At 54.8% G+C, this 23,497-nt stretch overlaps 13 protein-coding genes across 13 annotated transcripts; 7 read left to right on the top strand and 6 right to left on the bottom strand.

Annotated features, from left to right (window-relative positions):
- The first annotated feature begins 351 nt into the window (after window positions 1–351).
- Window positions 352–1,350, top strand: SNOG_00288 (hypothetical protein). Its single transcript, XM_001790927.1, has 3 exons — window positions 352–770; window positions 828–888; window positions 946–1,350. Exons 1-3 carry the CDS (start codon window positions 601–603, stop codon window positions 1,006–1,008), a joined length of 294 nt encoding a protein of 97 aa, XP_001790979.1. The 5' UTR covers window positions 352–600; the 3' UTR covers window positions 1,009–1,350.
- A 2,364-nt stretch (window positions 1,351–3,714) lies between these two features.
- Window positions 3,715–5,786, top strand: SNOG_00287 (hypothetical protein; the record flags this gene model as incomplete). Its single annotated transcript, XM_001790926.1, has 3 exons — window positions 3,715–4,185; window positions 4,291–4,981; window positions 5,287–5,786. 3 exons carry the CDS (start codon window positions 3,715–3,717, stop codon window positions 5,784–5,786), a joined length of 1,662 nt encoding a protein of 553 aa, XP_001790978.1.
- Window positions 5,787–6,082: 296 nt separating this feature from the next.
- On the bottom strand, window positions 6,083–6,201 carry SNOG_00286 (hypothetical protein; the record flags this gene model as incomplete). The annotated part of the gene is made up of 2 exons (XM_001790925.1): window positions 6,083–6,131; window positions 6,158–6,201. 2 exons carry the CDS (start codon window positions 6,199–6,201, stop codon window positions 6,083–6,085), a joined length of 93 nt encoding a protein of 30 aa, XP_001790977.1.
- Window positions 6,202–6,483: 282 nt separating this feature from the next.
- Window positions 6,484–7,537, top strand: SNOG_00285 (hypothetical protein; the record flags this gene model as incomplete). Its single annotated transcript, XM_001790924.1, has 4 exons — window positions 6,484–6,714; window positions 6,769–6,978; window positions 7,039–7,357; window positions 7,413–7,537. The coding sequence occupies 4 exons, from the start codon at window positions 6,484–6,486 to the stop codon at window positions 7,535–7,537; spliced, it is 885 nt and encodes a 294-aa protein (XP_001790976.1).
- A 453-nt stretch (window positions 7,538–7,990) lies between these two features.
- SNOG_00284 (hypothetical protein) lies at window positions 7,991–9,231 on the top strand (the record flags this gene model as incomplete). Its single annotated transcript, XM_001790923.1, has 2 exons — window positions 7,991–9,040; window positions 9,091–9,231. 2 exons carry the CDS (start codon window positions 7,991–7,993, stop codon window positions 9,229–9,231), a joined length of 1,191 nt encoding a protein of 396 aa, XP_001790975.1.
- Window positions 9,228–10,455, bottom strand: SNOG_00283 (hypothetical protein; the record flags this gene model as incomplete). The annotated part of the gene is made up of 3 exons (XM_001790922.1): window positions 9,228–9,458; window positions 9,710–10,274; window positions 10,394–10,455. The coding sequence occupies 3 exons, from the start codon at window positions 10,453–10,455 to the stop codon at window positions 9,228–9,230; spliced, it is 858 nt and encodes a 285-aa protein (XP_001790974.1).
- A 312-nt stretch (window positions 10,456–10,767) lies between these two features.
- Window positions 10,768–12,100, bottom strand: SNOG_00282 (hypothetical protein). Its single transcript, XM_001790921.1, has 3 exons — window positions 11,843–12,100; window positions 11,426–11,725; window positions 10,768–11,371 (listed from the first exon to the last, which is right to left on the bottom strand). The coding sequence occupies exons 1-3, from the start codon at window positions 12,082–12,084 to the stop codon at window positions 10,951–10,953; spliced, it is 963 nt and encodes a 320-aa protein (XP_001790973.1). The 5' UTR covers window positions 12,085–12,100; the 3' UTR covers window positions 10,768–10,950.
- A 65-nt stretch (window positions 12,101–12,165) lies between these two features.
- On the bottom strand, window positions 12,166–12,420 carry SNOG_00280 (hypothetical protein; the record flags this gene model as incomplete). Its single annotated transcript, XM_001790920.1, has 2 exons — window positions 12,166–12,342; window positions 12,376–12,420. The coding sequence occupies 2 exons, from the start codon at window positions 12,418–12,420 to the stop codon at window positions 12,166–12,168; spliced, it is 222 nt and encodes a 73-aa protein (XP_001790972.1).
- Window positions 12,421–13,687: 1,267 nt separating this feature from the next.
- SNOG_00279 (hypothetical protein) lies at window positions 13,688–13,960 on the bottom strand (the record flags this gene model as incomplete). The annotated part of the gene is given in 2 exon segments (XM_001790919.1): window positions 13,688–13,936; window positions 13,952–13,960. 2 exon segments carry the CDS (start codon window positions 13,958–13,960, stop codon window positions 13,688–13,690), a joined length of 258 nt encoding a protein of 85 aa, XP_001790971.1.
- Window positions 13,961–14,676: 716 nt separating this feature from the next.
- SNOG_00278 (hypothetical protein) lies at window positions 14,677–15,943 on the top strand (the record flags this gene model as incomplete). The annotated part of the gene is made up of 4 exons (XM_001790918.1): window positions 14,677–14,842; window positions 14,949–15,006; window positions 15,067–15,686; window positions 15,731–15,943. 4 exons carry the CDS (start codon window positions 14,677–14,679, stop codon window positions 15,844–15,846), a joined length of 960 nt encoding a protein of 319 aa, XP_001790970.1. The 3' UTR covers window positions 15,847–15,943.
- A 633-nt stretch (window positions 15,944–16,576) lies between these two features.
- SNOG_20002 (hypothetical protein) lies at window positions 16,577–17,857 on the top strand (the record flags this gene model as incomplete). The annotated part of the gene is made up of 3 exons (XM_001790917.1): window positions 16,577–16,758; window positions 16,829–17,169; window positions 17,220–17,857. 3 exons carry the CDS (start codon window positions 16,577–16,579, stop codon window positions 17,855–17,857), a joined length of 1,161 nt encoding a protein of 386 aa, XP_001790969.1.
- Window positions 17,858–18,348: 491 nt separating this feature from the next.
- Window positions 18,349–20,203, top strand: SNOG_00277 (hypothetical protein; the record flags this gene model as incomplete). Its single annotated transcript, XM_001790916.1, has 3 exons — window positions 18,349–18,397; window positions 18,467–18,900; window positions 18,968–20,203. The coding sequence occupies 3 exons, from the start codon at window positions 18,349–18,351 to the stop codon at window positions 20,201–20,203; spliced, it is 1,719 nt and encodes a 572-aa protein (XP_001790968.1).
- A 353-nt stretch (window positions 20,204–20,556) lies between these two features.
- Window positions 20,557–22,089, bottom strand: SNOG_00276 (hypothetical protein; the record flags this gene model as incomplete). The annotated part of the gene is made up of 1 exon (XM_001790915.1): window positions 20,557–22,089. One exon carries the CDS (start codon window positions 22,087–22,089, stop codon window positions 20,557–20,559), a length of 1,533 nt encoding a protein of 510 aa, XP_001790967.1.
- Window positions 22,090–23,497: the final 1,408 nt, after the last annotated feature.

The raw sequence follows: 23,497 nt of genomic DNA, 5'->3' as shown, positions 1-23,497 counted from the left end.
ACATATGGTCGGCTAGCTAGGGATGGAGATTGGCTCGACGTGAGAGGCGCCGGGTCCCGTGACCTGTGCGGCCCAAAGCAATCAGCAGCACATTGATCGGCCTGCACGATGAAGCCGGATTACATGTTCGTCGTCGCACACAGGCTCGCTTGCAGACTCCAACGGCCTGTCCTCCCCCAGGTGCAGTGTGACGAGTAGAGTAATTGGCTGTGCTCCGCATTGTCGTCGGCGGTGAGGAGCAAGCCTTGGAAATTGGCTAGTTCCGCATTCGGCGAAGGAGGGCGCCCGAGCCCATTCGCACCCTCCAACCTCTCCTTGCTCCTTCCCTGGCTTACCCATCCACGTCCTCACGCACCCCATCGCCAACGCCCCCGCGGTTGCAGTTCTGCCCTCGTCGTGCTGAATCACCGCGGCCGGTACACCCGCTTGACCGTCCGCTCCTTTACCTCTCTCGCCTCACTCCGCGCTCTGTCTGCTACGGCCGGAAGCCGCAGTCGCATCATCCGCAAACACGCCCTCCCAGCACCCTCCACACGTCGCATCCAGCAGGAACCCGGTGCCGACGCTCCTTACTGTCTCCCCTAATTCCCGACGCGCAAAATGCCCGCCATGATGGTCGCCGCGCCCTACGAGATACGGACGGGCGGTGACGGCAAGAGCAAGAAGCAGAGCATGGCCGAATTGAAGCTGCGCCGCCTCACCGAGCTCAACCAGCGTCTGCGGGAGGATCTCGAGCGCCGCAGGATACCGGTGTCAGAAGCAGCACTTGAGTACGTTTGCGCCTGAACATTGCCACAGCCATTGGGCAGCCACTAACGTGCTTAAAGTTTGATCGCATTCACGGACAAGGAGCCCAAGGACTGGATGGTACCATCACGATGGGGAACGGTATGCTTGAACACGCGTGGATGCAACGAGTCTTGCCAATGCTAACATGACCAACAGATTGACAAGCGCGAGGACCCTTACGCCCCCCAGCAAAGTAACGGCTGCTGCATCGTAATGTAAACGAGATGCACGCGTCATGTCTGTCTGAGTAAACGGCGTTCTGCGGGGCCCTTTCAACACGGCAGAGTCTGTTTCATTTTACCTTTTTTGGAGACGCGAGAGGTTGATAATACCCCAAGGGTGCGCTGCATGACACTTACCTGGGACATCTGATGTGGACGACCGGACGTGTGTTACTTCCAGCATTTGTGTATATTAGGGCATGAGGGCGCCATGCTAGCTGTATCTCTCTAGACAGCGACGCATGCAGCGCGGGCTTTGAGGTGGGCTTTTCTCTTCTTGTTTGCATTCAGTCGGCCTCGGTCAGGTTAGGTTATTCCCAATTTCACGAGCTTAAAGCAGTTTCACGGCGTTTTTTTTATCGTGACGTGTATGTTTGATCGACCGCGAGCCAATTCATCACATTTCGCGCGGCCGCAATGCGTTCTGATCAGATCCAACAGTTCCGACATTTCCTGTGTTGATGTCTGACACGGCGTACGCACCTCAAACGGGAAGGTCGGCTCCCGACGCGAGAGATTATCAAGGCGTGAGAAGCCAATAAATGGCTCCCCACACCTCATTAAGCGACATTCAATAGTCCTGGCCTCGCACAAACGTGAATTTTGACAGCTGCGACGTGGTCCAGCATGCGATTGGCATGTCGCTCAAGCTCCGGAAGACGTATTTTGACCCAACGTCGAGCCTTGTATGGCGCAATTGCTCCCGAATGGGTGGATGCGAACTTTTGTGGGGGGCCGTTAACGATGATCAGTGAGCAAGGCTTGCACATGGATAGTGGTGCGTGCACTCGGGCGCTCCTTCATCGCGGACGTTGGACCATTCGTGTTTTCGTGCTTGATGGAGCTACTTCTGGTAGTCAGTCACGCGCTGCGCAGTGCTTCTGGCGTCTCCAAAAGCCGGCATTGAAGCACTGCGAGCATATAGCCGTATGCATGCTCGCTAGCTGTTGAACACCAAAAGTCGCAAGGTAGGACAAGCGGTCGCGTAAGCGAGAGCGACTATCAGAGTGATATAGAGCATTTCTATACACGGTTAATATCCCTTGTTGTTACGCGAGGTTGCCAAAGGTATTGTGATCGTGGCTCTCGATAGACTTGCTGAAAGAAACAGTACCACTAGATGCTATTATTTGACCCAAGTCTCAGCGACACCGGTACCAAGTCACGATGCTGGGGCCTGGTAAGTTGGGCCATGTTCAGCCCTACCTTTGAGCCGATCTGGCTCTAGAGAATGTTCGAAGAAGCATGTTGCGGTGAGCAGGCCGGACTTCTCTGCGGCTGTTGACGGTGAGCTCGCGTGCTAGGATGGCCCAGCTTCATAATGCCACCGAGATCAGCTGTCATCGAGCGAATCTTTCCGAAGCTTACTAGCGATCATTATTCCATTGATGACCACATATGTATTTCAGACGGAGGCGACGAGATCTACCGTAGGGGCACTCGATCCTTGGTCTTCTTTCTGCCCTCTGAAGAAGGTTTCTAGATGACCGCGATCGTGGATGATTGGTATGTTTCCAACGAGCGTGCTGTGATGCCGGGCACGATTTCGATATTTTGATCCCAACGCCAAAAGCGTTTCTGTGGGCCGTCGTCGCTTCTCCAACTGACCTGTGGGCCGCTCTCTCCAACTGGAGACCCTGAGCGGCCTTTCTCCTGAACACCCTTCCGTACGGGAATCTTTCCTGCGGAAAATTGAGCACGACTTGACAATTTCCAACGAAGACTTTTTTGACCTTGCGATTTACTGGAGCGAGTGAACGAAACCATCGGCATGCTGGACGTGTAAACGAGGTACACCTCAAGCCACACCATTGCATTCAAGCTGCTTATGTTCCGGCTGCAAAAGAAGCAGGTACGGTTAGAGGGTGAGAATGTTTAGTGGTGGTTAACCCATTCTGGCGTGGGATCTGCACTGGCCGTTCCCTGTCTCATGCGAACGAGCGAGGGCATGCTGGGATTGCAAACAGCCGCGGCATCCTGTGAGATGCAAGTCCGAGTCTCTGGTTTTACGGCGGTTGACTGCGAGCTGGATCGATTGGCTCTGTCACATACAACCAAGATGCTCGACTTGATCATCAGCGTCTCGCGAGCTTGTATTGGCTGCGCATGCAGTCGCTGCACATGATCTACCGACGGGCATGACGCTGCGACTGCGCCTGTAGGTAGACGCTCAATTCAACCGCGTGGGGTGTCCTACACGAGTCAGTTGCATGTGATGTCTCCAGCTCCGATGCGATGAAGGTGCCTGGTGCTGACGGGGTTTCTGTTGAAGTCGCTAGAGCGAGGTCACACGGCGCAGACTCGGAGCGGTCTGGCCTGGCAGGTGATGCTAGAGCTTTCTGAGGGTCGCGCGTCGGTAATTGTCGCGTGAAGCCCGCCTACCTAGGAGTAGCATTTGCACGCCGCGCGGGAGGTTCCAAGAGGTAGGTAATGCCGTGGGATTGGCGCAGCAGCCCACCACCCGAATCCCTCCAGCTGCATGTCCTCGTCTTGACGACACTCTTCTCCGGGGAGAGGATTTGCCTGTCCCAACTGCAATCGAGCGCGACTGCTCAATGCACCACGTCTTGCGCGCTCGTCAGCATAGGCCAAACGGAAAGCGCAGCCCATTCCACACCAGGACTCGACCCGCCCCACCAACGGGCAAGATTTCTCAACGCCAGCCGCGAGCCTCGCGCACGATATTTGCCTAGGAGCCGCCGAGATGAACGGGCAGGCATGGACGACGGCGGAGCCATTTGGTAACATGGACGCGACCGAGCAGAACTTTGGCGACTTTGTCGATTTCGACAACCTGGATCTCGACCTCTCGGAATTCAACTATAATGGCGCCGCACCTCTCGCCGATATTCCCAGCGCTCTCCACGACTTCCCCACCCAAGTGGCCCAACTTCCCCAGCATCACCACAATGGCGCCAACGGCGGGCAACAGCCGCAGGGCAACATGGGCGGCCACTCGGCGAATGGCTTCACCTTCGACTATTCGCTGGGCCAGTTCAGCCAGGCCGGAACTCCAGCATTTCAAGCCCAAGACCACATCTTCCGCCCTCACAATGGCGTACCGCCCACGCCCAATAGCATCGAGATGCACGGCGACCCGCACCGCTACATGCGCCAGATGGACTCGCAGCAGGCTCTCTTCGACCAGAGATACCACATGCGCAAGGACGATACGGTACGTTGGACTGTTGCCGCACCCGCAGCTTTGTGACTGACTGGATGCCAGAGCTTCACCCCACTGGTATCTCCAGCCGTAACGCCCCACGATGCGCGCTTTCAGATACCAGACTTCACTATGCCAGGAGCGTACTTCAGCCCTCTGACGTCCCCTGCACTGAATGCGCAGAACCAGCAACATGCGCATCAGCATTCTCACGCAACCCCCTCAGGCAGCTCAACTGGGCATTCACCAGTCGACGTCGACATGGACATGTTGAGCGAACCGGCCATGATGCAGCAGGAGACGGGACGCAGATTAAGAAGTACGAACAAGAGGAATGCGCCGCGATCCGCGAATGCGAATGGCCGTGTGCGACAATCCCCCATCGTGAAACCAGGAAGGCGGAAAGCGACCGTTTCGTCCTTCATCCCGCCCAAGGAGGTTACTGAACTCATGCAAGAGGCACGAGGAGGCCGTCCATCTTCCAGTAGTCTCGACGTGCCCCACAGTCGCGATGGCTCGGAGACGGACTCAATATCCCCCGAGCCTATGTTATCAGACATGCCTCCGCCGCCAAAGCCCACGTCTCTCACGCAGTCTCCCGCAATGATGGCCCAGATGAACGGTCAGGGGAGTGCTACGCCCGCCACACCCGCCTCCTTGATGCGCATACACCCGTCCCCCAACTTCAGCGACTCTCTCGAGGCGCCGCCCATGATGGAGGATTTGACTCTGCCGGAAGCTTCCCTAGAGCGACCAGCTCTTGACAGGCTGGATACAGTCATATACGATGGAGATCAAGATACCCCTCGTTTGGCCGCAAGGAAAACACCGAAACTGAATCCACTTAGCACGCCTGGTGCAGCCATGTCTAGGAGCCCCATGATTGATGCTGCCTCCACTCCCACGAGCCCAGCATTTTCAACGACCAACACCAAGAAAAGTGACCCCAAATTCGCCCGAAATGCGAAGAAGAGGAACAGCACATGTTCGACGCTTGTTAGTCCTGCACTGAGGCCAAAGATCTCGCCCAGCATAAAGCCTTTACTTCCCGATGGCGGTAGTGGTAAGTTGAAGCTCTTTTCCTTTAATGATATCAGGCTGATGATGTGGTAGGCGGCACCGATAACACCCACGCTCTTCTCTTGGCGTCAAAATCCAATTATCAAAATATCCTGGATGGAACCACAGTGCCTGGTGTCGTTTACCCGACCTCACTATCTACCAACTTGACTTCAAAACGCACTTCCCACAAGATTGCTGAACAAGGTCGACGAAACCGCATCAATATGGCCTTGCAGGAGATGCAAGCGTTGCTACCCTCGACACTTGTTGCTGCCACGGACGCTAAGAGCCCCGAGTCTTCCGCCGCACAATCAAGTAACTCAAAGGCCGCCAAGGTTGAAAGTGCGATCGACTACATCAAGCAACTGAAACAAGAGGTATCTGAGAAGGACAGGATGCTTGAATCTAAAGACCAAGAGATGGAGCAGTTGAGAAAAGAGTTGGCTGCATTGAGGAGAAGTAGCTCAGTGGGATCTGCGGCTGAAATCGCGTCGCAACTCAAGTCTGAACCAGTATCGACACCAAGCACCGACAATGGTAGCGGCACCTGAAGAGACATGGAACAGCATGTCCTTATTATTATCTGCCACCACTCGCTGTAGCCTTCGTACCAGCGACTGTGGGTCAAATATCCAACGCATGCACGCGGCTTCGCAGGCTGCTGTGGCACAAGCAACCTACTTCCCCTGCTTCCCTACCCAAACTTTCACAGTACATCCGGGACATATTACTGGCGTTGGTGGCATTCTGCGATTCGCGTCTCTACGCACCTGTTCAACGAATTTCCGACATGCATGTACGGCTAATGTTTTTGCCGTAACTTCCATGCAACGCAAGAGGCCAGAGCTCAAGCTGGACCTTGCCCTCTGTTTGTCATGTAGAGAGGGACGCTTGAACTACTTTTATATCTATATACACATACCAAGTAGAGGATTCCTCCTTGATGATTGCACGGGATTTAGTCATGACTAATTGATAAATAAGACAAAATAAAACATTTGCAACTGCACGTTTTTTCATCTCAGTATAATCAAATGTTAGTAATTAAGTGTTAAAAATTCGTGCTTCGCAGTGCATGTTGTGCATTACAAGTGGCATGTCAAGAATATCATCGGACCCCCGGTGGTGAGATCATTCAAGGCCGTCCGTGCGCGCAACCCGCTCACATTTCGAACTTGAACATCTTTGCGAATTGAACAGTCAATCACAACGGTCCTCCTCTAAACGCCCACTCCGTCACTCGCAATCATGTCTGCACCGTGCAGACTTGTCATGGGCGCGACAAGGGCCCTCGAAACTACCGCCGTGCCACGCATTGCCCGCCGAACCATCGCCTCTATACCTGCGCGAACCGCACCGAAATGTCTGAGGCAGCCACATATACAGGCTGGGCAGAGCTCCCAGCGGTCCTTTACACAATCTGCATCTCGCAATAAACTCAAGACCATTGATCAGATTAAAGCACGAAACCGTGGCGGGGTACATTCATCCGACTACCATATTGTAGGATGATGAACTAACATCCCATGATAGCCCTTCAATCTTACAGCCGCTATCCTCTTCGTCGCTTCCGGCGCTGGCCTCTGGGCCTACTTCACATACGAGAAGGAGCGCATGGCACGCAAGCGAATAGCCGACCAGACCAAGGGCATCGGCAAGCCGAAGGTCGGCGGGCCGTTCCAGCTTGTTGATCAAGACGGGAATGCATTCACTTCGGACGACATGTTGGGGAAGTACTCGTTGGTACGTCCAGCCCGTCCCAACTCTATCGTGCTGGTATGCATGCTAACAGAATCTTGATAGGTGTACTTCGGCTTCACACACTGCCCCGACATCTGCCCGGACGAACTCGACAAAATGGCCCTCATGTACGACAAGGTGGTGGAGCAGTGCGGTAGAGTCCTGCTCCCGATCATGATTACGTGCGACCCCGCGCGCGACGAGCCGAAAGTGCTCAAGGACTATTTGCACGAATTCCACCCGGACTTTATCGGCTTGACGGGCGCATACGAACAGATCAAGAACGTGTGCAAGGCGTATCGTGTGTACTTTAGCACGCCGAGTAGTGTGAAGCCTGGCGAGGATTATCTCGTGGATCATAGTATTTACTTTTATTTGATGGGTGAGTTTTGTGTGAGATGTTTGTGGAGGGAGATGGAGGCTGACAAAGTGCATAGATCCGGAAGGCGATTTTGTGGAAGCCATAGGACGAAACTTTACGGCGGATCAGGCGGCGAAGATCATGATTGATCATATCAAGGACTGGGAGAAGCCGTTGAAGAAGGCGGAGAGATGGAATTGAGTCGATGGTTGATTATGGGCGTTGAAGCAACCAGACCACACTACATTACTCCGGAGCCATGCTGACGCGAAAAGTTTAGCAGAAGCTCCTTCGCGCGGCGTTATGGTCTGACTAGAACTCGCCATGTACAACAAGATGTGTATCATTATGTATCATATCGAAACGAATGAAACTATCAAGACCTGCAAATTTACACATGGGCATTGCTCACGTTCTGTCATTCGCATGCGACCATTGCTGCGACTCCAGACCGATTCCTCGTATAGTACCACCCGAGAATGCGGGGAGCCGGTAGTTCACCTGCAGCTAGATATACCACTGATCAGCAGCACATATCTAGTCGGAACTTTAACATCGATTCATCATACATAAGCAATACCTAAGCCGCGTTCATCAACGTACGCCACACTTCTAATCAACCCAAAACACCACAACTCCTCCACCACGCCCACAATGGCGCCCTCAACCCACGATACCGACCTGATCACCAAAATAACCTCCAACGCATCCCACTCCTCAATCGACCTAACCACCCTCCCCTTCCACCAAGAAGCCCTCACCTCCATCGCCGCCCTCTCATCCCAACTCCCCGCAACATCCCTAGACTTCTCCCGCGCCACGAAAATCGACACGCACACGCACCCAATCCCCCCCTGGTTTCGCGCCCTCGAACCCCTCGCCGCAGGCCGCGCAACGCCTGAATGGAACATGTCTGCACACGTCGAATTCATGGCATCCCGGGGGATAAAGCGGAGCATGTTGAGCGTGTCGACGCCGCAAGGGAATGCATTTACTCACATGACGGATTCCTCCGAGAGGCGGGCGAAGACCATCGCCTTGGCGCGTCTGCTGAATGAGTACGTCGCGGAAGTATGTCGCCTGCTGCCGGGGCGGTTTAGTTGGCTGTGCGTGACTGCGCTGCCCTATGTAGATGCGAGTATTGAGGAGGTGAGGTATGCGATCGGGGAGCTTGGGGCGGTGGGCGTCGCGGTGTTGACGAATGCTGAGGGGAGGTATGTTGGTGATGAGGAGAATGATGGGCTGTGGGGGTATTTGGATCGGAGGGGGAAGGGGGAGGTGGTGTTTGTACATCCGACAGAGCCGGTCATTAGGCTTGAGGATGGGAGGGTGGTGGGTTCGAGACCTTGTGAGTACTATATTGAGAACGTGAAAGATGGGAGCGTTAATCTCGATACAAAAGCACCTCTACGCTCTGGTCTGGGAGAATTCTACTTCGAGACTGCGCGCGCGATATCGAGCATTACGGCCAACAAGACGATTACGAAGTTTCCAAATTTGCGCTGGCGTGTATCGCACGGCGCAGGCGCTTTCCCAGATATTTCGGAGCGGTTTCTACTGGGCTTTCCCGATGTGGCGGAGGAAGCGAGGAAGGCCTATAAACAGCGGTTCTGGTACGACATTGCTGGACCTGTGTTTCCAAACCAAGTCAAAGGCTTAACCGAGGGTATGAAGATACCAATAAGCCAGATGGTCTTCGGGACGGTCGGTATACGCTGCACTGTGTGATGAAGTGTGTGGCTAACGGTCGACAGGATTATCCGTACGGAATTGGCTTCTGGGACGTTGATGCCAATATTGCTGGCCTGACTGAAGCCGAGTTCCTCACCGAAGAAGAGAAAGAAGGCGTATATTGGCGCAATGCGAAGGCTCTGTGGGGAGACAGGATCGATTAGGCGGAATGCATGGCTGAGCCGAGACCTTGGAAGCCGTCTTGATATACTTTTCGACTGGCGATTTGGACAGCGTACTGTAGCTTACTTAAGAGAGTAGTGTCGGGCTGGTTGATCAGGCCGTACAGCATACCGGCGATGAACGTGTCGCCTGCGCCGACGGTATCGACAACTTGCGCTTCAGGATCGCCGGGTGGACGCCAAACATCTTCAACTTTGGCCCACTCATGCTTGTCGGGTTTGTCGCTGAGCCTGACAGCGGCTGCACCTTTGGCCCCCCAAGTACAGACTAATACGACGCTGTGAAGCAGTCAGCACTCGAACATTGTCCACATTCCCAGGGTGAACGAACTTTGGCCTCGTGTACTCCACCCCACCAAGTTCTTTCTTCAGGAACACCAAAGGATCATGAACGATACCATACATCTCCTAGGAAGCATCAATATCCCATCCTAACCAGCATCCCAGTCCACCAACTTACCTGTGCCCACAACCTCGAAAAGAACACCACATCAGCCAGCACCGCAGCGAATTCCAACCCTTTTCGATCAGGCTTCTCGCACTCAAGACTAACCATGCACTCCCTACTCTCCATGGCCCTCAGCGCTTTCACACAAGCAGCCGTAACTGCAGGCACACGGCCCTCAAAGTGCACCCAAGTCTTCACCTGCGTCTCAGGCACAGTGGCGCGAAATTTACTGACAAACTCCTCACAAGTGACTTCAGGCAAATCACCCCCATGGCTTACAATCGTCCGCGTGTTATCTCGTCGACTCTGGATGATCATGCTGGATGCGGCATTCTGGTGGCCCGCGCGGAAGAGTCCTGCCACGTTTACACCTGGAAGGGAGGCGCGGATGAGTGCCGTATCCTGTGACTTCTCATCTGGGAGGATAGCGATGAGGTGGAGCTCGGTCTCATTCTCTGTGGGCGCGTGGGCTAGGATGTCTGAGAGTACTTCGAGCGTGTTTGCGGTGTTGCCGCCCCGGCGCCGAATGACTTTTTGGGCGCGGAGTTTGGTGTCTTCGAGGGGGAAGTAGGGGACGCTGGTTGATGTTAGTGGGTTTGGAGGGAGGCTTGGAGATTTGCTATGTGCTTGAGTTGCTGTGCGGTATCGTGCAAAGTCTCAATGAGAAGAGGATTTTTTTTGTCATGGGTTACCTACGTCCATATCGTGTCGATGTAGACGGCGCCCACGCATACGACGTTAGTAGTATTTGCAGCCATTGGAGTCGAAACTTAGGATGTGAATGGTTAATTCAGAGTTGAGATGTTTTCGGCTTTCGCCGTGTATTGCGAGCCTCTTCGTGAAATGCAGGTCTGGACGGCCGAGGTCGACCACGTGATTTACGTAGTACCTTTGGCTCTCTAGCTCGATAGAATTACCAGGGGACATCTGATAAGACACACGATTACCAAAGCTCGGTGTTTGTTGTCTGTGAACGCAGCAGTCACGATCTCATGCCACCCAAGTGCAATCACCGGAAAGTGGGGTCACCCAAGCATACGTCACATCCTTAGACGGAGACCACGCATGTATGGTTATGAGATCTCTCCATTCGCTACTCAAACATATAGAAACCGCCTTTCCATTGTCTTTCCCATTCCGATATCCATGCCCGTGCCCCCCTTAATAATGAGCGTTTGTAAAGCCCTTGGTATCTCAAAAATATCACTCGCTCAAACGCCCAGACCCAGAATCAAACCAAGAGAAGAATTGATTTAGTATGCGGATCCCGCATGTTGTTTCCCCTTGCCGTCCTGCGGATACATGTACTCGTCCTGCTCCTGCACGGGGCTGACGCCCGCATGATGCATCTCCTGCACCGTCACGCCGCCCGCGCCGCCGTAATACCCGCCGTACTCTGGCTGCATGTTGCTATAGTGCCCGCCCTCGAGGTCGTTGAATGTCCGTGTGCGTGGCGTCATGGGCGACTTGAGTCCTGGTGTGCGGGGAAGTTGTTGGAGTTCCCACATGTGCTGCCATTGCTCTTCTGCGGTCATTTCGTTGTCAGTGGGTGACGATGCCCACTTCTCTCTCTCGGCTTTCTTCTCGGCTCGTTTGATGGCGTGGGCTTGTTTGGCCTCGGGGGTGGGGATGAGAGAGTAGACTGTTAAGACAAGGAATGCGGCGTAGATTATGCTGTGGTGTGTTAGATCCTGGAGCTCTGGAGGCTGAAGCAGGCTGGGAACTTACATCATAATGACAGTGACGGCAAAGGCGCTCTTTGCTTGCATGCAGTAGCCGCGGTTGAGCTTGTCTTCGACAATGTTGCAGTTCTTGGAGATGTACCATGGCACGCCCTTATTTTGGTGGTCTGGGTCAATGGTGTCGGGCGCCGTCTGCATGTAGATACCATAGCACCAGAGAATGAGGAGAGGGATATGTAGCAGTAGCGAGAAGATTGGCAGGAAGACTTTAAGCAGCCACATGGTGAATTTGATGAGCCAGAAGAATGTGCATACAACGCCAATCACGAGGTGGAATTGAGTGTTGCTGGAATTGGTTAGTATTGACACTTCAGTGCGATATTGGATATATTCTGGTAATGGGCACAGTGTGCGTGCGCACCATTACACGAATATAAACCGCCAAGGCGAATTATGCACTTACAAGCTGCTCCATACCACTGGTAGAGTGACTGGCTGGTAATTTGCGTATTTGTACAGTACAAATTGTGGTGACGAGTTGTAGCCCATTTCTCCGCCTAGTCTCCACAGAATCGTCCGGTAGAGGTTTGGCGATGCGATACCAAACAGCGCAAGATTTGCAACTGTGAAGGGTAGTTCAAAAATCATCAGAAAGAAGACAACCTGCTGTAGGCGCCATGTCCGCGGTAGAAAGAATCGAGCCATTGTGAATCAAGTTTGTCGAGTCGAAGCCGGCGCTGATATGCGATGAATGTCAGATGGTCGCAATTACGGCCTCAGCTCAGCTCAGCAGGTAGGACAATGCGGGGATATCGGATTGCGCAGCTCGGCGATGAGCATGCATGCGCCGTGTAGATGGGATGGAAGCACAGCGTAACGCTCCCGTCCTTGCGCCAGGAAGTCGGTGTCGATTCTTCGTTGTAAAGAGGGCTCACTATGATCCTTTCGGGGGCGTCCCTCGCTCTTAACAGCCGGTAGCACGGGCTGACAACCCACCTGAATGGCAGGCCGGCCCAGCTCGCTGAGGGGCGAAAGTGCCATTGCAGGCGCTGAGTGGCACACGCATGCTGCGCGATCACACAGCTTGTAAAGTGTGATAGCCAATCACGCGTGCAGACGCCGGGAACTAAACGGCTGGTTCCTTGCGCCAACCCTGCGCGTGTAAGCGGAGATAGGTAGCTAATATGTCCTCATCGGGCAGTTCAATATACGACTGCTCCCAGCACGATGGATCGGATATGCATGGCGATGAGGGTGGGTTGTACGGCGTCTAAAGTCGCTTGAGGAGCGTTAGACAATGCTGCTCGCGGCACAGTCGAATCGCAGGGCGCTGCTGCTGACTGCTGCAATCTGACCGTTGATCGTTTTGATGACTCGGGAGTTGTGGGGACCAGCCGGGAAGATCTTAGCATTTTGCGGCCATTGTGGGCGCGTAAATTGAAGTTATGTCGTGAGGCTCACGCCTACGAGGCGCTTCCACCTGCGAAGTGATGCGCATCTTCGTTGAGTTGATGTTCGATCAGAAGATTGAGGCCCGATGTTCGAGACCTAGCATCGCCACTGGTGCCGTAGCCTGACAGACTTCTCAAGCGCCGAATGTGTTCGAGTTTAACCTCATAGCAAGCCGTGGCTCTTACAAGGATCTGACATACATGTTGATTCTTGAACGATAATGAACAGAGGTTGCCTCCCAGCCTGCCCAGAAAAACTATCTACTGCTATCTAGACTATTACCACCACTTCTCACACAGCACCTTATCCGGATCTACGGCCTCCTGCGCCTTCAGGAATTCTGTAATGTCGTCGGTCATATTTGGCGGCCCGCACACGTAAAACACGGTCGACTTCGCTTCTGCTTTGTTACCCACTGCGCTTGAAAGTGCGAGATCGTCAATGCGATGCGTCCATGCAGTCACGGGTACTTCCGTCTTGGAGTCGATTTGTGGCAGTGTCAACGACATGAGAGGTTGTATGGGAGCCTCGCCCCTTTTCCCAATTTCGGTACCGTCCCACGTCCCCGTGAAAAATAGTTCAACTCGATCCTTGGTCCTTTCGAAGCGGGGCATTCTGAATAGATCCATGATTCGCGTTAGGAACAGCACTTCGTCCGGCCCAGTCTCGTGCGATGGTACTTTGGTCGAATACAGAATGCGCACTTCCAGGTTGGGGTAATTTTCGTTTATATACGAAAGCATCGACATCATGGGGCTGTGGTATGGTCAGTCCGCTCAATGCGCCTCAAGTCTGCTCTAGCAAACCTACTTGATGCCCACGCCGCCGGCGATGAACATGACGCGCTTTATCTTATTTATGTCCAAGCCTGGTGGGGGGAAGACAAAGCTGCCGCCCACGCGCACCTTGATTTCCTTCCCCTGTATATCTTCTTCCGGCTGCCATAACCATGCTGCGGGCGGATTATCTGGGCTTCTCTGGATCGCCAACTCAAAGTAGGGCTTGTGTTCGGGGTCTGCTCGCGGTAGAGCTTCTCGGGGCGACGATGTGATGGTGAAGCCACCAGCTTTCTCGACATCAGGAACGAAGACATCGAGCCATTGGCCTGCATGGAACTTGCCTTAGCCATCAGCGGATGTCGAGAGCAAGGAGGGTGCTGACAGTACGTTCAAGCCTTTGCCATCTGCGATGTCGAACCGGAAGGTCTTGATGCGGTCGTTGATGCGCTTCACGCTTGCGACGGTCGCAGTATGCATATCATTCTCCCGGGGCTCGGTCGCTGTGCGCTCTTGGTGGCTGAGTAAGGACTTTGTTGCTTTGGCGGACCGTGGCTGGGCCGTGCCGCTCAGCGAAGCTCTGCGCATGAAGGAGGATCGAAGGGCAGACTGTGAGCGCAGAATACGAGAAGTGGATAAGGACATAGCATCACTGAACACGATGGCCTGCCTACATAAGAAAAACTGTGTGAGCGGCACGGTGGGGTAGATGCTTGTTGCTGATCGTCAATGGAGCATGGACGTTGTGGGAATGACGTCGCGTACCCACACCCGATGCGCTGCGAGGTTGCGTGTTGATTGTATCCTGGGGATGGACCTTGATGTGGAACGTCTTACATGAGTTGTCATATAGTTGAGCATATTCCTTGGGCTTATTCGGGTCGTTTGGGCAGATGCAGCGTGTCTGGTCATGCTTGGACCCTAGGAGCCTTGCATTGCGGCAAGCCGCGGCATCCACATCGCAGTGGAACGTGATTCAGGGTTGGGAACGAAATAGGTAAGATTCGGGCCTTCGACACGTCTCCATCACCTCACGCGGCCATTGTTTGATAAAATTACAGCCCCGAGAATGCCTACCGAAGAAGGATCGCACACCTTGGCCGACGGGCACAAGCTGTATACGAAGACATGGAAGGTGCGAGCACGGATAGTGATTCAGCGAGCTGTACTGATGCATCCTCTAGACAGAGGGAGCAGCCCGAGCACGACTGGTCTTCATCCATGGCTTCTCAGATGTGAGTTTTCCGCTCTCCATCAAGTACACCGATGCTAACTTGGTGATTGCAGCACAGTGAGATAGACCAGTTATGTCGCATACATGGCGCAACTAACATGTGACAGTCAACACATATGACAACTTCTTCTCGACTTTGGCTTCGAAAGGCATCGAGGTCTATACGTACGACCAGAGGTCGGTGTTCAAGGAATAATTCAAGAGACATGTACTGACACTTCACAGAGGATGGGGCAAGTCTGTGACACAAAAGTCTGAGCGCGGTCACACTGGATCGACACAGCAAGTTCTGGACGACATGACCTCGTTCATAACATCCGTGATTCCGTGTCCGATCCCGCTGTTCTTGATGGGACACTCCATGGGCGGCGGCGAGGTACTCTGCTATGCCGCCCAAGGACCTAGCGAAGTCCTTCAACATATTCGTGGCTACCTTCTGGAGTCGCCATTTGTCGACTTCGATCCGAAGTCCAAGCCCTCGTTTGTGACCGTCTTCTTTGGTAGGCTGGCAGGAAAGCTGCTTCCCCACCGCCAGCTCACCAACAAGCTCGATCCCAAACTCATCAGCCGCGATCCTGCCGTGTGCCAGTCTTTCGACGAGGATGAGCTTTGCCACGACACGGGCACGCTAGAGGGACTCGCTGGGCTGCTTGACAGGACGTCGCATCTGGCAAACGGCAAGATCAACATTCCAGACAATGCTGGAGAGGGTGGTGTCACCCGGATATGGATCGGCCACGGCGATGCAGATGGCATCACCGCCCACGACGCGTCCAAGCGGCTGGCGGACGCTCTGCAGGTCAAGGACAAGGAGTTCAAGTCGTATGCTGGATACTACCATCGACGTGAGTACCTTTGGGATTTTGACTTGCATTGCTGATTTTGATAGTTCACGATGAGCCGAGTCCTGAGAAGGAGGTCTTCATGGAGGATGTTGCGAATTGGATCTTGGCTCGCTCGACTGAGCCGGTGCAGGCGGGTGATGGTGCCAAACCCAAGCTCTGAGGCATCGTAGTAGTAGTCGTATTTGGTACACGTGGCTGAAGGAAGATTTGGTGCTAGTGAAGCACGTGCAAAGAATAGACTTCACCTAGCATGCTAGTGCTGATGTTGATATTGATGCTGATGCTGATGCTGACGCCGACGATGTTGACGCCGACAATGCTGCGTGCAGAAATTCAAGTACAGACACATTGGATGGTGAACAGTCGGCAGCATCCGACCCTGCACTGGAACTCGTCGAGTACCACCAGTGCAGGGAACGGGTCTCGCGGGATGCCCAATCGGCGGCTCCCTCTGCCCCACAGCGGCCGGCAATGGCAGGTGCGATGATGTGATGGAAGCTTGTCTTGGCCAGGGACGTAGAGAGGCTCAAAATTCTGTGAGACTTTGAGCAATTGGCCGGTCCCCTGCAGCTTCGAAGTCGCGCAACATCGAACACCCGGGCATGTTCTTGCGCGCCCGCAGACATGGCATGTCTGTCTCTCGCGCTGCACTGCCGAACGGGTCCCTTTCGCAAGCCCTATATAGCACCCTCACCTCAGCACCAGCGCGACTCCAGCCCCGACCGCACGTCCTACACTGCCGCCTGCAAGCCCCGACAGCACCCCGACCACAGTTGCGCGTGCTGCAGACGTGTTCAACCGCAAAGGGGACACAGTACCCCCGAACTGCCGCGCTTTCTCTCAACTGGTCCTCGACGATACGTCGCATACGACACATTTCCCCTTCCGCCATGACGTCCCAGACGCAGACTCGCAGCCATGCGGGCCATCACCACCACCACGACAACTCGTTCCTGCTGTCGACCAACAAGAGCGATGCCGGCGTCCGCATCACCAGAATTGGCCTCTATGTCAATCTGGGCATGGCCGTGAGCAAGGGCTTTGGCGGCTACGTGTTCAACAGCCAGGGTGAGTCCAAGAGGGGAGCTGAATAGGGACCTTTGCTAACTCGCGGCAGCACTCCTGGCCGACGCGATACACAGTCTGACCGACCTGGTCAGCGACGTGCTCACCCTCGCAACCGTGGGCTGGTCGCTCAAGCCGCCGTCGAAGCGCTTCCCGAGTGGCTACGGAAAGATTGAGAGTCTGGGTGCGCTGGGCGTCAGTGGCATCTTGCTTGCGGGAGGCTTCTTGATGGGCTGGTCAGCTCTGATTGCGCTCTGCCAGCAGTTCTTCCCCGAGGCCGCCGAGATCGCTGCCCATTGGGGACTTCTGCCGCATAGTCACGGACACCACCACGGTGCAGACGACCTGGGCCCGAACATCAACGCTGCCTGGCTAGCTGCGGGCTCTATCGTGATCAAGGAGTGGCTGTATCGAGCCAGTGAGTACACATGACATGCAATCTTGCGCTCATCCACTAACACCTCCCAGCGCTCAAGGTCGCCAATGAACGCAAATCCGCCGTTCTCGCATCCAACGCCTATCACCACCGCGTAGACTCGCTCACCGCTTTCGTCGCACTTCTCCTGATCGTCGGATCGAACTTGGTGAACAACGCGAAGTGGTTGGATCCAGTTGGAGGACTCGTCATCTCGCTCATGGTCGTCCAAGCCGGCTGGGGTAACACCAAGCAAGCACTGCTCGAATTGGCCGATGTGGGTGTGGAGACGGAGATGAAGGACAACGTACGACGAGCAGCCACTGCAGCCATCGAGAGCATCACCACAGTCTCCGAGCCCATTAACATTCGTGCTATCCAGGGTGTCAAGGCCGGTCAAAACTACCTAATGGACGTCGAGCTTGGCGTCCCCGGCACCTGGACAATTACACAGAGTCGGGAAGTTGAAGACCTGGTCCGGGAACGCATTGGCGCAAAAGTACGAGGAGTCAAGAAGGTTCGCGTGCGATTTGTCAACAACACGGCGGAGGACCCAGATTTTCTCGATGAATTTATCCCAGGCGACGTTTCTGCGACATCAAACCCGGAGGCACACGAGCACGACCATGGCCACGACCACGAACATAAACACAGCGAGGTTGCTAATGGTAGCGTAGCAAAGCGGAAGTAAGCTTCTACATGTTTCATCTTTTGTACATATAAGATGGACAGGGGCGCATGGGCGTTGAGGAAAGAGTACCCAGGCATACCGTATGCCTTCTTTTGAATACCGAATGAATAAACACACTTGCTAAACCGCGCCGACTACAGATCTTGTGATGCTCTCTAGCGCCAGTATACCTCCGAGATGGTGGAAGGCCTTTTCTCCAGAACAGGGATATATCTGAGAGCCACATGCGAAAGATTTCATATGCAGGCCAGAATGCGCGTCGTCGAATTTATCCGCGCCCAAACAATGCGATTGAGCTTCAGCAGGCACGACCGGCAGAATTGGTGATGTAGCTCTTCCGTAGCTCTTACCATTCCCAAGTGGGGACCGAGCTAGCTGTGAACATTGAGGCTGATGCAACACCACCGGTTGCTTAGATGCTCAACTTTTATGACTACTGAACCTCTTTTCAGATTCTACTCTACCAGAACCTCTGAAACCCCTCCACGACCATGGCGGACCAATTCCTCGGCTTCGATCTCAGCACGCAGCAACTCAAGGGTGCGTGATGCCCCGCCAGAAGCTACCCCACCAACGACGCGACTGACACAACGTGACTAGGCATTATAGTCGGTTCTGACCTCAAATTGATCCACGAAGCCAAAGTCGACTTCGACGCCGACCTCTCTCACCATGGCATTGAGAAGGGTGTCCTCACGAACCCTGCTGAGGGCGAGGTCTTCGCGCCCGTCGCGCTCTTCCTCGAAGCCATTGATCTTGTTCTCCAGCGGCTGAAAGAGCAGGGCGCGCAGTTTGGAAAGGTGCAAGGCATTTCGGGCGCGGGCATGCAGCATGGGACTGTTTTTTGGAGCCGGGATGCGGAGAGCAGATTGGCGAATTTGGATGGAGCGAAGACGCTGGTCGAGCAGTTGAAGGAGGCATTTAGTCATCCGCACAGTCCAAATTGGCAGGATGCGAGTACGCAGAAGCAGTGTGAGGGCTTTGATACGGCGTTGGGGAGTGAGGCGAAGTTGGCGGAGGCGACGGGAAGCAGTGCGCATCATGTGAGTTGGCAGTGTGTGCAAGAAGGGCGTGTGCTAATGACTGGGGTAGCGATTCAGTGGACCACAGATTCAACGATTCCAGGAGAAGTATCCTGAGGCATACAAGGCGACTTCGCGGATATCGCTTGTATCCTCGTTTCTGGCGTCTGTGTTCCTTGGAAAGGTAGCTCCGATTGATATCAGCGATGTGTGCGGCGCAAATCTATGGGACATCAAGAACGGACAATGGCAAGAAGATCTCCTAGCACTTGCGGCAGGAAAAAGTGCCGGAGTTGAGGACCTCAAGGCAAAACTTGGACACGTACCAGAGGACGGCGGCGCAAGCTTTGGGACCATCTCGCCATACTTCAGTAAACGGTACGGCTTCCCCCCGTCGACACAGGTCATAGCCTTCACTGGCGACAACCCGGCAACGATCCTGGCCCTCCCTCTCCGAGCTTCAGATGCTATTGTGTCTCTCGGAACATCAACGACCTTCCTCATGTCGACAAATCAATACAAACCTGATCCAGCATATCACTTCTTCAACCACCCAACCACGGCAGGGAACTACATGTTTATGCTGTGCTACAAGAATGGTGGTCTCGCTCGCGAGCACATCCGCGACGCTATCAACAAGACATCTAGCACCACCGACAAATCCTGGGACGCATTCAACAAAACCGCCCTTTCCACGCCCGCCCTCGGCCAATCCCAGCCCACCGACCCTATGCGTCTAGGCCTCTTCTTCCCCCGCCCCGAAATCGTGCCCAACGTAAAAGCAGGAACATGGCGCTACCTCTACACTCCCTCTTCATCCGACCTCGCCCCCATCTCAGACTCCAGCTGGCCCATCCCCACCGCGGACGCCCGCGCCATCCTCGAATCCCAATTCCTCTCTCTCCGCCTGCGCTCCCAATCCCTCGTCAACCCCCAGGGCCACCTCCCCGCCCAGCCCCGCAGAATCTACATGGTCGGCGGCGGCGCTGTCAACCCGGCCATTGCAGAGCTCGCAGGTCAAGTCCTCGGCGGCACAGAGGGCGTGTTCAAGCTGGAAATCGGCGGGAATGCGTGCGCCCTGGGCGGCGCGTATAAAGCTGCGTGGGGGGTGCAGCGCCAGGCAGGGGAGAAGTTTGAGGATTTCCTTGCTGATAGGTGGAGTGAGGAGAGCTTTGTGAGGAAGATATGTGATGGGTATAGGGAGGGCGTATTTGAGAAGTATGGAGAGGCGTTGAGTGGGTTCGAGAAAGTGGAGGCGATGGCGATTAGGGAAGCTGGGCAGGCAGCTGGAGAGGAGGGTGTTGCGAGGGGTGTGCAAGCTTAAAGAGACAGAAGTCAGAGTGTGTTTATGTGTGTGTGTGTGTGTGTGTGTGTATGTGTTTGTGTGAATCCTTTAGATTTATATTTTTATGCGAGAAAACAGAGTAATCTATGATGTTTGGGTATCTTCCCTTGCCTGCGTCGTGGCGACGATGCGTAAAACGCCGAATCCATGCCCTGCCTGCCAGCCTTCTATACGAAAAAAAAAAGAGAAATTAAAGCGAAGATGATGCGCTATCAGTGCTTCAAAACGCCCCATATGATGCAGATATATAACAAAGGAAAAAAAAATAACGTGTCGCGTCGAGGTATTCCTCCTTAAACCAGTAGTTTTTGCATCGATTCGGTGATGTGCATTTACACCACAATCGCAACCCCAGCTTCCATCTCGCCGCCCTCAATCCTCTTCCCCTTGGCCTGCGTGGGACTCGGAGGCCCACTCCCGCCCACACTGTCCGCACTCGCACTGGGCCCCAGCCCAATGCTCAGATCCAAGTCCTCGCCAAAGCTAATGCTCGCAATCGAATCGTCGCTCACGCCCCTGACGGGGCTGCCCGGCCTCTCAGCCACGACGACAATCTTGCTCGCGCGCTGCAGCTTGGTCATGCGCTTCTGCTTGGGGAAGTTGTGCGCGTCGTAGCGCGGCGGCAGCGGGGTGTAGTCGACGAGAATGTGCTGCTTGACGTCGATGCGGAAGCGCTGGTTATCCATGAAGACAATGTCTGAGACGCGCGGGGAGGAGGCGAGGAGCACGGGAGCGCAGCGGCGGCGATAGCGCAGGATCTGGCTGGGCGACGTGCGGGTGGGTTCTGTGTCTTTGGGGTCCGAAGGCGAGGACGATGGCGGGGAGAAGTCTTCGTCTGGTGATTGCGAGGAGCGCGAGGGAGGTGTGGCGTCTTCCGGGTCGAAGTCGTCGAGCATGTCGACGTCGGTGGCTGTGGGGGCGGGTGTGGTCGAGGCAGTTATGGTGGTGGTAGTGCCGAAGCTGGAGTCGGCTGTGCTGGGTGCGGAGCCGGCGAGGTGTGGGTAGAGTTGGCGGATGATTTGTTCTTGCTGGGCGATGATGCGGCGGCCGGCTTCGAGGTTGGTCAGGTTCTCCATGTTTTCGCCGAGCTGCGCGCTGTCGAGGAGTCGTTGGCGTCTGCTGCGGCGTGGGAGGCTGCGGTAGCGTGGCTCGCTGCGGTCCTCGATGGGGGTGCTGATGTCAACGGCGGCGCAGAGAGACTCGATCCAGTCGAGCATGGATTCTTGGGACGGTGCACAGATGAGGAACTGCTCCGTCTCGAGTCGCAGGCGGATCGCATGTTCGCGGACGGGCTCGAACAGGTGCGGGTCTGTCTCGTACAGCTTCGGTCGTGTGGACGCCGGGACGAGATGTGCGAACGGCGACCTTGGGACCAGAGGCGTCTTCTTGAAATCCGAAGCCACACCAACCTCGGCATGTTGGAGTGAATACGAGTGGATGAGCTTGCCGGGTGACGGGGCGCGGCTCTTGCTCAGCAGGCCAGGCATCTTGACGCGGTAAATGCTCAATCGTGTCCCTTGCAGAACCACAAACGCATCGAACCACTCGCGGTTGCCAGCCACGTGAAAGGGCGACGAGAGTTCAGGCTTCAAGCCCAGCACACCGCTCAGTTCGACTGAGCACGAGTATGCTGGCGGTAGTGCTGAGCTGCACGCGACCTCTGTTTGCGCCTTCTCCTCCAGATGCCGTAACGTCTTGGGGTCGTTTGCGCGCGCATAGGTGGGTGGTGAACCGGCGGGCAATTGCGCATGTGTGTGGTAGGTGTTGTGGTATCCATATGTCGGTGGAGCTGATGGTACGGTGCTGGGTGTAGTCGAAGTTCGGTTCTGGCGACCCTGCGCGGTGATCTCTGTAACAAACTCCATGATGAACGTCGAGGTCGAAATCAAAGTAGGCGTGATGCAGGTGTTCGGTCGGTCAATTCACCCAAATAGCAATCTGGCGATGCTTGCAGCGAACAGGCCAGTCTTCTATATGAGGAAGGCAGGCGCACAAATGCGGTGCATGGAGGTGGTCGCCGAGTGCGGTGGCTTGACTTTTGCTTGTTTGAAAACGGAACACACGACGAACTGTGCGACGACGCTTTGTTTGCAGACGGCCAAAGCAATGCACACAATGGAACTTGACGTGTCGGGCAAGAAATGACAGCAGAAGCGTAGAAGGTCAATGGAAGGAGAGCCCTTGGAGTTGTGCAAGAAACTGCAGGGGTGCGCCTGCGGTGATCTGCGTGAAATGACGGCGTGAGAGTGAACAGGACGGGTGATGGCCTCAGTGTGAAAAAGCGCCGAGTAAGGGGAGACGGTGTAACTTTTCAACGTCGACGGTAGGTGTGTCCAGCACCAGATGGCGAAACAAAATAGACCCCATGGTGTGGTGAGAAGCACTGGACTATATCGCGTGGACTCCATCAGCTGCGCTCATGCAGTTCACCATTTGCATTGCAAGGATTGTAGCCGAAGACGGTCCAGATCTCACCACCAAGCCCATCCCAGTATGGTCGCGCATCACCCGATCTCGTGCACTACGGAGTGGGCGCCAGCTAGAATGCTCCACCAATTCTTTTGCTGCATCGACATGTCTTCTGCGGGGTGATTCACTCCTCCGCTGCGCGCCCAGAACGCTCACACCACACCTTGCTTATCTTCCTAAAGTACAGCTTGCTGACCATGTGGTGGTGAGCATGTCGCGCCTCTACCAATGCGCCCGTGCCGCCGCCTCGCATCTGCAGTGATACGGCTGACACACTCGACTCAGGCACAAGCCCGCACGGTGACAACGCTCAAGCCAGATACACTCTCTCCCAGCTGCTATTCCTGGTGCGCGTGTTTCGCCATTCCAGTACATAGCATGCGCTCACGATACGCCGCGGCCCGAACTCGTACACTCCTTTTACTGATGATCGCATTACCCCGTACGTTGGGGGGGCGCTTGGTGATTTCTGATCGCCTAGTTCGTTTGACATGGGCTGTTTTGTTGCGCGCTCAGTCGGAATTAGTTGCAGGCTTGCAGGTGGCCAGCCACAGCGAGTGCGCGGTCGATCCGGCAAGGTTCCGAGAGGACACCTGAGATGCCCAAACAAACAAACCCAACACCAACACGGATGAGGTCAGCCGAAGAGAAATTACGCAGTGCAGGAACAAGCTGCTTTACTACTACCCTCTGTTTTGGGGGCGTGTAGCAGATAGTCTCCTCTGTGCGAGCATGCTGAGCTTACCATTATTCAAATTGTCAGCTAGCTGTTCAAACCTTAAGAGTGACTGGCCCCAACGAGAA

This window comes from Parastagonospora nodorum (genome assembly GCF_000146915.1).
Source record: "Parastagonospora nodorum SN15 chromosome Unknown scaffold_1, whole genome shotgun sequence".
Classification (NCBI taxonomy): domain Eukaryota; kingdom Fungi; phylum Ascomycota; class Dothideomycetes; order Pleosporales; family Phaeosphaeriaceae; genus Parastagonospora; species Parastagonospora nodorum.
The sequence above is the reverse complement of the archived record's forward strand: the minus strand, read 5'-3'. Positions and strand labels throughout refer to the sequence as shown.

Bases quoted from the DNA above. Each gene is read 5' to 3' on its own strand.
- SNOG_00282 (XM_001790921.1), bottom strand. From the start codon at position 12,084: ATGGCTCGATTCTTTCTACCGCGGACATGGCGCCTACAGCAGGTTGTC. The intron at 11,726-11,842 runs GTAAGTGCATAA...AACCAATTCCAG, and splicing joins CCAGTGGTATGGAGCAGCTT to CAACACTCAATTCCACCTCG. The intron at 11,372-11,425 runs GTAAGTTCCCAG...AACACACCACAG, and splicing joins GCCGTCACTGTCATTATGAT to CATAATCTACGCCGCATTCC.
- SNOG_00288 (XM_001790927.1), top strand. From the start codon at position 601: ATGCCCGCCATGATGGTCGCCGCGCCCTACGAGATACGGACGGGCGGT. The intron at 771-827 runs GTACGTTTGCGC...ACGTGCTTAAAG, and splicing joins GTGTCAGAAGCAGCACTTGA to TTTGATCGCATTCACGGACA. The intron at 889-945 runs GTATGCTTGAAC...CATGACCAACAG, and splicing joins TACCATCACGATGGGGAACG to ATTGACAAGCGCGAGGACCC.